The 12816-nt window shown below is 45.6% G+C and overlaps 2 protein-coding genes across 4 annotated transcripts; one reads left to right on the top strand and one right to left on the bottom strand.

Moving 5' to 3' along the window:
- Positions 1–289: 289 nt before the first annotated feature.
- On the top strand, positions 290–1924 carry rasd2 (RASD family member 2). The gene is made up of 2 exons (XM_048990696.1): positions 290–1055; positions 1200–1924. The coding sequence occupies exons 1-2, from the start codon at positions 413–415 to the stop codon at positions 1724–1726; spliced, it is 1170 nt and encodes a 389-aa protein (XP_048846653.1). The 5' UTR covers positions 290–412; the 3' UTR covers positions 1727–1924.
- A 1605-nt stretch (positions 1925–3529) lies between these two features.
- rsad1 (radical S-adenosyl methionine domain containing 1) lies at positions 3530–7106 on the bottom strand. Of its 3 annotated transcripts, none has more exons than XM_048990684.1 (9): positions 6757–7106; positions 6506–6639; positions 6185–6389; positions 5504–5869; positions 5213–5276; positions 4939–5086; positions 4749–4848; positions 4180–4283; positions 3530–3925 (listed from the first exon to the last, which is right to left on the bottom strand). In XM_048990684.1, exons 1-9 carry the CDS (start codon positions 6901–6903, stop codon positions 3820–3822), a joined length of 1374 nt encoding a protein of 457 aa, XP_048846641.1. In that variant the 5' UTR covers positions 6904–7106; the 3' UTR covers positions 3530–3819. The 3 variants fall into 3 exon arrangements, 2 of the variants coding, with proteins under 2 accessions (XP_048846641.1, XP_048846642.1); XM_048990685.1 differs by having other exon boundaries at positions 4749–4803; XR_007384558.1 differs by having other exon boundaries at positions 3893–3925; positions 4749–4837.
- Positions 7107–12816: the final 5710 nt, after the last annotated feature.

Raw genomic sequence — 12816 nt, 5'->3', positions numbered from 1 at the left:
GCTATTTACAGTCAATTAAACATTTTACGGAAATGCCATACTATATACTGAGTAGGTTACCGAGTCCAAAAATATATAGATATTTTTTTTCTTGTGCTATTTCTGTAAATCTGGCTTAAATATGACAAAAGGCATCCGTCGGTGATATAAGAAAGGGAAAGCCTTCCCTATATAGATCTAGGTGGGAGGGCTGGCTGCAGAGAGGCGTTTGGATTCCCTTAATCTCACAACGATCATCATACGGTGACGTACCGACTCGCAAGCTCACGACTGCACTATATAAACGGCGTGCGAGGCTGGAGGTTGAACAGTAAGCCGCCGATACATGATCTTCGGAAGAGGATAGGCGTAGTGGCAGCGGAGCTTGCGTACTCTGCATTGGGCAAACTGTGCCAGTGTTTTCAGACGATAGATGCGTGTGTCGGGAGTAAGCATGGACGCGAAAAGCACCGGCGTAGATCGTCCTGAAAGCGGGGTGCAAGTCGAGCCCCAAAGATGCGCTCTCGGCGGACCACAGGCGCAGTTCCCCGGCGTAAGAAATGCGTGCAGCGGCGACCCCTCCAAAGTCCTCCTGAAGTACAGAAACGCTTCTGATCTCAGGGTCTCATACATTCCAAAGTCAGGAGCTGGGATTATTAAAAGTGTCACGGCTCACTGGTTACAGCCGGAGACTAAAGCCAGGACCGTACGGTCCTCCAGCATAGGGAGTCGGTACCCGTCTTTAGACCGCTTTCCCCGCAAAAGGTTTTCTGTGGATCGGCTGGCAGCGCTTGCACTGCACGGTCAGACATGCCACATTAATAGCGACACCGAGCCTCGCTCCGTCAAGCCAAAGAACCGCCGGCGCATCGTGGTGCTGGGAGCCCGTAAAGTGGGCAAGTCCTCCATCCTGCGGAGGTTCCTCCGCGATGGCTTCGAGGAGCATTACGAGCCCACGTCCGAGGACTTTCACAGAAAGCTGTACGACATCCGTGGAGAAACCTATCAGATCGACATCCTCGATGCCTCGGGGGAGAGGGATTTCCCCGCAAAGCGCAGACTGTCAATCCTAACTGGTGAGTAGAGCCACTTGTGTACCAATCGCCTCACTGCCTTTGTAGGCACGTTTCTGCACTGATTTGCACATACTGTGATTTACACTGACTTACTGCACAATCTTTTTGCATGCACCTGAATATATTTCTATGCTTCTTCTACAGGTGACATATTTCTTCTGGTGTTCAGCGTGGATGACAGAGAGTCTCTGGACGAAGTCTGTGCATTGCTCAAGGAGGTTGTGGCTGCCAAGTGTAAGCTCCTAAAATCCAAAGAAAACGCGTGTATCCCGGCTGTGATATGCGGGAACAAGGTGGACTTGAGTGGGGAGGAGAGAACCGTAAGCCGTGCGGACGTTTGCCGTGCGCTTGGAGACGATTTTCCCTACTTCGAAATCTCCGCCAAGGAGGACACTAACCTGGAGGAGATGTTTGAAGTTCTGGCGGAACGGGGTGGACTCCCAACCGAGACCGGGCCGTCGCTGCACCGCAAGATCTCCATTCGCTCGTACCGGGCCTTGCGTTCCGGCAGACCGACTGGAAGGCGAATTACGCTGGTCCAAGATGCGCCATGCGGGGCGCTTTGCCCTCTAACTCGCCGGCCGAGCTTCAACACCGACCTCCGGCAGGTCCTCGGAACCAGTACCTCCAGGAAGCGGAGAAAACCTCTCGACAAGTGTCAGATTCAATGAGATCACAACTCAGGGGACATTTTTGCTAAAACGTTGGTCAATCTGTTTCTAATACATGAGAATGCATTTATTATAACTACCATTTTATTTCATACATGCTGGCTGGACCAGTAAATAATTATGACCGAATGTGTGACTTTTAAGTTAAATTTTTAAGAATGATGTCTGGAGTTGCATGGTAAATAAAGGAATGCTTTTAATTTTGTCATATAGTAATGGCTGTTCTAACTTTCGTACATTTCTGCAAAGCCCACTGCCTGCACTACATTTTAAAATGGGATAGTTATCATCGCCTATTTTGGTCACTTTTCCTAATTGAAATATGGACCTATTCTCGGCATTTACGTTTGCGCTTGGACGCACAATTGCACCATTTATGGTGATGGAGGAAGCCTTTGCGAGTGGGCGCCGAGTCCTGGAGCACATACAGCCCCCGTGTTGTGTAAGATCCCCTGCGCCCAGTTTACGCTCTGATATAATATAACACGCTCTGCGGGCAGGGGAGCCTCTCCGGAGCCGCTTCCAAGCCTCCGCCCCCGCAGTCGTGACTAGGAGCCCCTGGGAACGAGGGAAGCGTGGCTTGCAAGCACGGGGACGTTATATAACGTTTAAGCAGTGACATTCAAACGACACGACGCAACAAGTATACAATATCCTAAGAAATCTAGCTATTAAGATATATTCAGAACGAAAACAGACAATATACATGTCATACACATTTTTAACAATTATGACGTATTTTAATGACAGAAATATGGGATAATCTTAACAGTTCAAAGTAAATTGCAGAACACGGTCCCATATATTCTGCTACATTCAATATTGGCTCCTCAAATGAGGGGTTATAAAAATTTCGGTAGTACCACGGACAGCGACGAAAAACGGAATGAAAACGAATCACGCAGCATTAAATAGGACAGTTATCGATAAAAAAAAAGTAGGCACTGAGGTATCAATATCACACCAGCATCCCTATATTTCATTTAATTGCACTATAACTGTACACTGCAGACTTGTACCTGCAACCGACTCCCATACCTACTGGGTGCGTGAAAGTTTTCTTTTATAGTTGCAACATACAGCCTTGGAAAAATGTAGAGACCACTCTATATTTTAAAAGAAATCTGCATTTTTAGACCCTGGTTTAATCGTGATTCTGGGACAGAAGGCTACACTGAGCAGCAGGTTGGTTCCAGCAGTACCTGAGAATAAAGTGAAGCAGGAGACAGGGATCAGATACCAGCCAGGTAACCGGCTGAAGCGATTTTATAATGCCAGAGATGACTGTCAACTTATCCATCAGTTTCTCAGGAATCGGAGGATGACAGGAAGTGACCTTCCAAAGGAATGGGAAACATGAAGTGCAGGTGTGAAGTGTACTGATAGGACAGTTCATATCAGGCTCCTAGAAGCAGGACTGAAGTCCCATAAAGTAAGGAAGAAGCTCTTCATTAATGAGAAACAGGGAAGAACCAGGATGTAGTCTGCAATATATAATTCGTAGATGTAGACCAATAAATTGAGATATGAGTGAAACAAAAAATTGTGCTGTGGTCTCAGTTTTTTCCATGGCTGTATGCAGTTAGGATAAGTGACGTATCTAACTGCCCATGGTATGCCAATGTGTGCGGAGTACGTGCCCTGCGACAGACTGGCATCGCACCCAGGGAGCCTCCTGCCCTGTGTCCAGTGCTTCCTGGGTTGTGAACTCATACCCATCCAGTGCTGGATAAGTGCTTAGAGGAGATGGATGGATATCAATCCAGATAGAGAATGAGAAATACTATATATTTTTTTGCACAATTATATGAAAATATACAGTCTTTATTAACTTAAATATTCAAAATTTTTCAGATTATCAAAGACTGACTGTAGAGAACTTGCTGTGCTGGTTAGATAAAGAGCATTGGCTGAAATGCAAAGGTTAAAGTTCATGTACAACCGTACATTCGTACAACCGCTGCAGCGTGCGGATTTCACATAGGAGGTCGGGCTAGACGATGACGAACTGCACGGATTTTCACAAACCCATCCCCTCCTCTGCGATCTTTAGCATGGTTGCGTTTTTGCTTATGAGATGATGACCACCTCCATCACCCAGACGCCCCCTGGTGGTCATGGTATGCCTGCAGTTGGAGAAGCAGAGGCGGGAGGAGGCTGTCCAACAGCACCAGACCCCCCCAGGAGCACCGGAGACCCCTGCAGTGAGAAGAAAAGAAGAATTTAACCCGGGGGGGGGGAGGACTCTCCCCACAGAGCCCACCATTGTCTTCAGAAGCAGAGAGAGATTTAAAGGCATAGTAAATAATCAAGGTAAAACCCTGCTTTTTTGCAGTTAGGCTCAGATGCCTTATAACAAAATTCCTGTTTGGACACAGGAGTTGCTAAAGCAACAAGTATCAGTTAAATCCAGCAACACAGCCAGTGGTGAGCACTGGTGAGCTGGTGCTTACCTGTCATCCAGGACCAGCAGACCCCTCTTCTGAAGGTCCTGCACCTCTGTGGACAGGCCAAAAACCTGATGGAGGTCTGCATCTGGGCTGAACTCTTTCCAGCGCTACAAAGAAGCAGCACGAACATCTAAGTTACACTATAAGAAAATTCGGTTTTTGAGAATATGTCTCTGCAAGCGCACCAGGCCAACGTCATGAGAACGAAGGATACAGCTTCTCGCTGGACAAATTTCCGTAACTAATTCAGAATAACTCTCTGGGCTAAAAGGTGCCATGAAGTCAGCAGGGATTTGCAGACAAGTCACACTCATATCAGTCAAACTGCCTGTTTAGCTCTAGATCCAATGGGATAAAATCAAGGCTGTAATATAGGATAAAAATCACAGAAAGACATGGAGCCTGAGACATGGAGAGGTGATTCCTGCTTATGGCTCACACTCAAAGAAAACATTTCTGAGCGATTAGTGGCCCACACACCAGAGACTGCTGTAGGCCGGCGTGGGAAAGAGCACGAGGGCGAACGTGTGAAAGCGAACGCTAGCACCATGGCGACGGTGGGCGGGGCTTACCCGGTGAGACACGCCTTCAACGAGGCGCAGGCCCATCGCCAACACCTCCTCCAGTCTGCAGGCGGAGAAAGGGCGTGTTGGACACGGAACTGTAGGGCCACTCACAGACACAAGGAGAACAACCGCGTAGATCAGGGATTCGAAAAGGAGAAATAACGGAGCTGACCAGACAAAAGAAAACTTCACTCACAGAGCCAGAGGACCGAGCTGAATCCTCCGGCGCGTTCCGTGACCCCTGCACCGGACTTCCTTCATCCACACATCAGGCTCCAGGGTCTGGGTCCGGGCCTCCCTCAATAGCGCCCCCTCCTGGCGGGGGATGAAGCGGCCGTGTGCACCTGGCAGAGAGATCATGCATACACTCACCAGCAAATCCCACAGGAATCACAGCGCAGCGAATCGCAGTTTAATGCCAACGGGAGTAAATATTTAGGCTGACAGCAGACTGCACTGCCTGGTCCTACCTGGGCCGACGCCAAGGTACTGACCCGCCTTCCAGTAGCTGATGTTGTGAGAACTGACAGCACCCTGTGAATAACGGCACAAAAACATGGGAAGACTGAAGCTGTTTCTTCCGAGCAAAATATTTACTGGCTGCCTTTGACTATTAGCAAGAAAATACTCTGGGAAACACCTGCTTCAGATACTGCTGCTCCCTCGCTTTGGTCTTTAATTTAGCAACTTTCAGCGTGACTATCAGAGCTTCCGGTTGTGTCAAAGATTCTCTACTTAACTCTAGTGCACTGGGGACTTACATTTCTGGCAAAGTTGGACACCTCATATTGCAAGAATCCTCGCTTTCCCAAAATCCTCCGTGCCGACTCATACATGTGAGCAGTGACATCATCGCCTGGCATGGTCAGCTGACCCGCCTCCACCTGCTTGAAGAGGCGAGTGCCCCTTTCGAGGGTCAGCTGGTACAGCGACACATGATCATCGCAGGCCGACAGCAACTCGGTTAGCTCTGCCTCCCAGGATTCCACGGTTTGGCCCGGGCGACCAAAGATGACATCCACGGACACACGACCAGGACACAACCTCTGAGCCTCTGCTATTGTGTGCAAGGCATCTTGGGAATTGTGGTCTCGACCCAAAACCCTCAGAGCCTCATCATGAAGAGACTGTAGGGGAGAAAAATGATAAAAATTTATGCCAGAAAGAATGATGGAGTGAAGAACTGCATGGAAGAGTGCTTCAATACCTATGAATTAAAGGATAAAAGAGGTTTTTACACAAGCAGTAGAAGGAATTACCATGCAGTAACAATCACAATGCATTGGATACTGTCATGTGTTAACAGCTCCATCTCCCTGCCCATGGGTGCATGCTAACCTGCTTGGATCACCTGCTTTCCTGCATGGAATGCTGCGACTGTCATGCATTAAGGTTGCATTGCACATCTCACTGAAACTCTTTACATCTGGCCCAGTTCTCACCTGCACTCCTATGGAGAAACGATTCACCCCAGAAAGCCTGAATTCCTCCAGCGAGGCCAGTCCCACGGGGGTCGGGTTTATCTCTAAGCTCACTTCGGCATCAACGGGAAGATCTGCACGCCTAGCAACCGTCTCCAGGATGGCTGCGACTGTTGAGGGTGGGGCCAGGCTGGGGGTCCCACCGCCAAAAAACACAGAAGTGATGCTGAGGAATGAGAAATAAGGGGCAAGGAGGTGTAGGGGGGGATATCAGTGCAATCAAAGAGATTTCAAAAAGGCTACATCAGGGCTTTGAACTCCAGCAAAAAGACAGACACAAACCGGGACACTTGGCTGACTCTGAGTAATGTTTCAATCTCTAACTGCAGACATGCCCTCATCTCGGCGTGGTTGACATCCCGGGAAATGTACTTGTTGAAGTTGCAGTAGGAGCAGCGTTTCAGGCAGTAGGGCCACTGCAGAGAGAGACAACGGGAGCCTGAGGACACACAGCCCATCCCCCTACAAAATTCCAGGATCCACTCTGGTGGTGCAAAATGATTATACTAGATATTTTATTAAGTTAAACTCACGTGTACGTAGAGAGACGCCTCCTCTGAAGGCAGCGGAGAAGCTGAGAACTTACGCCCCGTTACGCCCGCGCCCATATTGCGCAAGATGCAGCCTGACCAGGGCAAAGAGCGCCGAAGACCGGTGCCGCTTTTACGCACAACTGACATCACATCGCCCGTTTCTTCATGAGAGCATAAAAAGACAGCCACTAATTAAATCATCTGTAATTACGAGAAAGCATATGCAAGGTGCCGCACTCATAATTGGGCCATGACATACAATCAAATTTTTACTTAAAACGATTCGTTATGAGGTACCATTAACTTAGCCGCTGACTGTCCACTTTACCGGCAGCCTAAACGAAAGTAAATCAAACAATCTCATTCGTCTTCTTTAGCATTTGCGAATCACTGAGGATTATCCATACGCATGTCGCCATCTAGCGACTTGGAGTAGATACGGCGTGGATAAATCAGGTGTATACAGTATGTACAGCTAAATATAGCTATGTATCTACAATACCCAGCATAAATGAGTATATCCTCTTTGAAAATTCGGATTTTTATCCATTTCTCAGTGAACACCAGAACAATTAGCAGATTGTATATACTGCCAAACAATTATTATTATGTTTAGAATCCACCTGTGACAAATCTGATATATTGTAAGACCTACGTACTTCTATTCAGATCCAAGGAAGGAATACCCACACCATTCATACCGATGACAGAACAGTGATGGATTCAGGAAATATGTGAGAAAAGGATAATTCTGGAGGAATAATTCTACAGTAATTTTGATTCAGGGAAAACTTGTCATTTCTCTGTTTGGCCAGCTGGTGTCACTAGCCATCCCGTTCTGTGTCCCTCTGGATTTTACCCTTCACAGTTCCGAGTGTGTTCCCCTACTCTCCAGGCTGCCACGTGGGTGAATGAGCCTGAGCCTGCAGCTACTGATCATGCACTCCATACAGTCATGGGTTCGAGGGTGGGTGGAGACCAGCTTCAACTACGCTGAACGTTTTGGTTCTTTTTTTTGCTTTCCCCACGTTAATAATGTTCTTGTATTTGTAGTTACCTTCACCTGTTCCTGTAGCTCCTAGTCCATTGTGTGTGATTAGTAGAGATGGCACCGATCTGATACCCACTATGGGCAGCAGGCTGATACTGAAAAAAAAGATAGACCAGATTATATAGGGGGGGGGGAGTAAGAAACCAATCCAATTTTCTGTCAGGGATAGATCCAGCCAGAACAATCGTGAAATAAGTGTGGTACAGTGAAAGGATGCCTCCTGTGCAATAGTCCATTCCTCCCTACTAAATATTCCACGGTCAACTGTTAGTGGTATTATAATGAAGTGGAAGCAATTGGAAACAACAGCAACTCAGCCACAAACTGGTAGGCCATGTAAAATCACAGAGGGAGGACAACACAGAAGTCGCCAACTGTCTGCAGAGTCACCAGCTAGAGACCTCCAACCTACGTGTGGCTTTCAGATTAGCTCAAGAACAGTGCGTAGAGAACCTCATGGACTGGGTTTCCATCGCCGAGCAGCTGCATCCAAGCCTTACATTTCCAAGTGCAATGCAAAGTGTCAGATGCAATGATGTAAAGCACGCCGCACTGGACTCTAGAGCAGTGGAGACATGTTCTCTGGAGTGATGAATCATGCTTCTCTGTCTGGAAATCCAATGGACGAGTCTGGGTTTGGTGGTTGCCAGGAGAACGGTACTTGCCTAACTGCATTGTGCCAAGTGTAAAGTTTGGTGGAGGGAGGATTATGGTGTGGGGTTGTTTTTCAGGGGTTGGGCTTGGCACCTTCCAGTGAAAGGAATTTTGAATGCTGTAGCGTTCAATGCCATGTATGCCTGTGTCTGTGCCTGTGTCTGTACCTGTATGACTGTGCCTGTGAACCTGTAAGCCTGTGTCTGTACCTGTGCCTGTATGTCTGTGTGTGTCTGTGCCTGTGTCTGCACCTGTATGCCTGTGTCTGTGCCTGTGTCTGTATGTGTGAGCGTGTCTGTGTTTTTGTTAGATATCTCTCCGCTGAAGTCAGTGTGTTTTACTCTGTGTTCTGTTGTGTTTAGCTTAAGTCTTCATTTGTCTTGTTTGCTTCCTTTGGAGTTTGGTTTCCAGTAAAATTCCCCATTTGTCTGTAAGCTGAACTTTGGATTCATACAAGTATTAGGATACTTGATATACATACATACAGATAAGGAATTGCTTTATATGAACAAAGTCCACGGCTGTGCATTTATGATTTCCTGTAAGGGCTTGTTGTTTGATTTTCCGTATGAGGATGTGGTGAGGAAAGACTCCAACTGCGGATACTTCAGGTCAGTTTTTAATTCGTACTGTGTGTATATATATATATATATATATATATATATATATATATATATATATATATATATATATATATATAGTTATATTTTTGGTCTGTGAAGCTGATTTGTTCGTTAAAGTCTGAATTTACAGGTAACATATTAAAAGTCACTTTTGCTTTCTGAAAAAGAATATATAATATTAGTTTTACAGTAGCTGTGTTTGCAAGTGTTTGAAACTCATCTGGCAGAGAAAAGCAGCCACAAGAGAGAAAAGTATAATTGAATGTGCAGGGCTTAATTATAAAGAAATTTTTAAAAATAGTGTAATAAACATTTACCAGACATATAGGAGGTATCAGATATTAAACTGCATGCAATAATACTAGTAAAAATTATTCAGCTATTTACCGATAACACATAAAGAAGCAGAGATATGCTGTATCTTCCAGTATTACAGTGTATTTCATTAAATTATTATACTAAATAGAATGAAGCATCTACCAAAATTTCCTTACTCTATGATGTGAAAAGGCTTAATAAGTAGTTAATATCGCTAAATGTCACTGCAGTTATCCGAAATGTCCTTCTGACGCCCAGTATTTTACAGGAGAGGATAGACTTTGATCTCCATTATCCAAGAAGTTCCAGAAAGACATGGCTTCCTCCAAAGATGGTAAGTTCATGCTTCTCACGACTGGAGACGGAAGAGGAGTGATGGTGCTAATGTAGCTCAGGGTGTCCGAAGGGGACTTTATTTAAAGACTGGAAGACACAGTGTGTAACATACAAAAGGTCCCCAAGGGGTCAAGACAGGAGGCAGGGAGGACAACTCACCTAAACACAGAGCTGATCTAATCACAGGGAAAGGCAGGGCAGGCAGTAACTGAGAAGACCAGGGTGAATTACCCACAAGCGGGAACTAGCAGAGAGCACTAAGGCTAACATACTGTAAAGTGCCTTTGGGAGTTCATCATTTCTAAATGAAAATGCAGAGATTTGCCATTTAACTTCATATTCATTTGATTAAGCAGACCTCAGGCTGTTACAAATGCATGTTGGTCAAGGTCCAGCACATATTATTAATTCACTACAAGCAGGTAATGTAAGAGCCATTTGCAAAATACATCCACATTGTCATGGACAAAATCAAAGAGAGTAAATGCATTTTCTTTGCATAGTGATTAAAAAAGATGTTTTGTCCCTTTCTCAACAGGAGATTATAGTTAATGGGAAAAGTCTTTTGATAATAATGAAATTACTGCAATTATTTTTTTGCTTCCATTTAAAATCTACAATAATTCAACTTTCTTTTCTAAATCATATCTAGCAACACATATGTCTGGTCAAACTTTCAAAGAATACTATTTGGTCTTATGCTTATTTCGACTATAAAGAAATCACACAGAAGGTTATTCCAACTTGGGCAAAGAGTTTGTTAATTTTCATAAAACTTGAAGATGACAGGATGGACACTGACAGTGACATAACCGGGTGGACAAAGGCTGTAATACGTGCACCAGAGGAGAATACATCTGTTATTAAACAACAAGAAATCATTGTAAAGAATTATACATCTCTAAAGATTATAGAAAATGGTTTTCCTTTTTTCGATCTTCTCTCTCTCTCTCTCTCTCTCTCTCTCTCTCTCTCACACACACACACACACACACACACACTCACCCCCACTCTCACTGAGCTCATTAATACCCTTTTTCTTTCCAGTATCTCTGTCTTTATGCCACCTGTCCCCCTCTCACTCTCCAGGCACTTTCTTCTCCTTACTATTTCAGCTCCAGTTAGATCCATGCCACTGAAAATCCAATTCAATATTCTCCCTCACAAACCTCTGACCCCTTTAATTAGTGGTCTGCCTAAACTAGACAGTCTGTTTTAAGTGCATAGAAAAAAAAGTCTGTAAAATAAAAATTTAAGGTCAACAAAACACTAGGAATCACATATAAGACACATAAGGTACATTGGGGAAACAGGTGTGATTGCTTGACACTAGGCTAAAAAACATTATGAACAGTCCAAAAACATGCTGAGGCTAATTGGAGTCGCTAAATTGCCCGTAGGTGTGCATGTGTGAGTGAATGGTGTGTGAGTGTGCCCTGTGATGGGCTGGCCCCCCATCCTGGGTTGTTCCCTGCCTCGTGCCCATTGCTTCCGTAGGATAAGCGGTTTGGAAAATGGATGGATGGATAGCCAGCGCCATCTGCTGGCCAAACAGGAACATGACGGGACTGGCAGGGACAGATCCTGACAATATTCTTATTGCTATACATAAACAATATCACAGTATAATACCAACATGATGTTAATATATAAGTATAATATAATATAAGAAATATGGGAACACATAACTTACTGCAGTTACTTACAAAATGGAGAACAAGTATTTGATTTCTCAGTTATTATTTATTTATAATTTTATAATAGGATTATCAATAAAATGATAATATTCTCAATTATTTTCACACTGAACTGCATTTATCCAGCACACTGGAAATCACTGGCCGGACATAACTGAAGTGCTCCGTTCTGTTCCTGGTTCTGTATGTGAGGATCCTTAGATCAGCATGATTATCCTCCAAGTACTCACTTCCGGAGTCCAAGAGCATGCATCCTGTAATGGACTGTAATCCCGCCCAGAGTCTCCCCAGCCTCATGCCCTTTGCTGCAGTGAGAGATTGTGTGAGTCTCTGCCCTGTAATGAACTGTAATCCCGCCCAGAGTCTCCCCAGCCTCATGCCCTTTGCTGTAGTGAGAGATTGTGTGAGTCTGTGCCCTGTAATGGATTGTAATCCCACCCAGAGTCTCCCCAGCCTCATGCCCTTTGCTGCAGTGAGAGACTGTGTGAGTCTGTGCCCTGTAATGGATTGTAATCCCACCCAGAGTCTCCCCAGCCTCATGCCCTTTGCTGCAGTGAGAGATTGTGTGAGTCTGTGCCCTGTAATGGATTGTAATCCCACCCAGAGTCTCCCCAGCCTCATGCCCTTTGCTGCAGTGAGAGATTGTGTGAGTCTGTGCCCTGTAATGAACTGGAATCCCGCCCAGAGTCTCCCCAGCCTCATGCCCTTTGCTGCAGTGAGAGATTGTGTGAGTCTGTGCCCTGTAATGGATTGTAATCCCACCCAGAGTCTCCCCAGCCTCATGCCCTTTGCTGCAGTGAGAGATTGTGTGAGTCTGTGCCCTGTAATGAACTGTAATCCCGCCCAGAGTCTCCCCAGCCTCATGCCCTTTGCTGTAGTGAGAGATTGTGTGAGTCTGTGCCCTGTAATGGACTGTAATCCCACCCAGAGTCTCCCCAGCCTCATGCCCTTTGCTGTAGTGAGAGATTGTGTGAGTCTGTGCCCTGTAATGAACTGTAATCCCACCCAGAGTCTCCCCAGCCTCATGCCCTTTGCTGTAGTGAGAGATTGTGTGAGTCTGTGCCCTGTAATGGACTGTAATCCCACCCAGAGTCCTACTTTAAAATATGCAAGATGATAAATGTTGTAGTGTGGAGTTCCATTCTGTGAGGGATGTTCTTCAAAATTATGGCACCAACTAATGAGTTTCTAAATGTGTTTTTATGACACAGAGCAAACACAGGATCTCTCAGAGCTGAGGATTGTTCTGCTGGGAGGGAGGCGGGCTGGGAAAAGTTCAGCAGGAAACACCATCCTGGGGAGAGAAGAGTTTGTCACTGAGGGAAGAACTGTACAGTGTGTGAAGAGAAAGAGGGAAGTGGCTGGGAGGCAGGTCACTGTG

Source organism: Brienomyrus brachyistius, chromosome 22, assembly GCF_023856365.1.
Source record: "Brienomyrus brachyistius isolate T26 chromosome 22, BBRACH_0.4, whole genome shotgun sequence".
NCBI classification, from domain to species: domain Eukaryota; kingdom Metazoa; phylum Chordata; class Actinopteri; order Osteoglossiformes; family Mormyridae; genus Brienomyrus; species Brienomyrus brachyistius.
The sequence above is the reverse complement of the archived record's forward strand: the minus strand, read 5'-3'. Positions and strand labels throughout refer to the sequence as shown.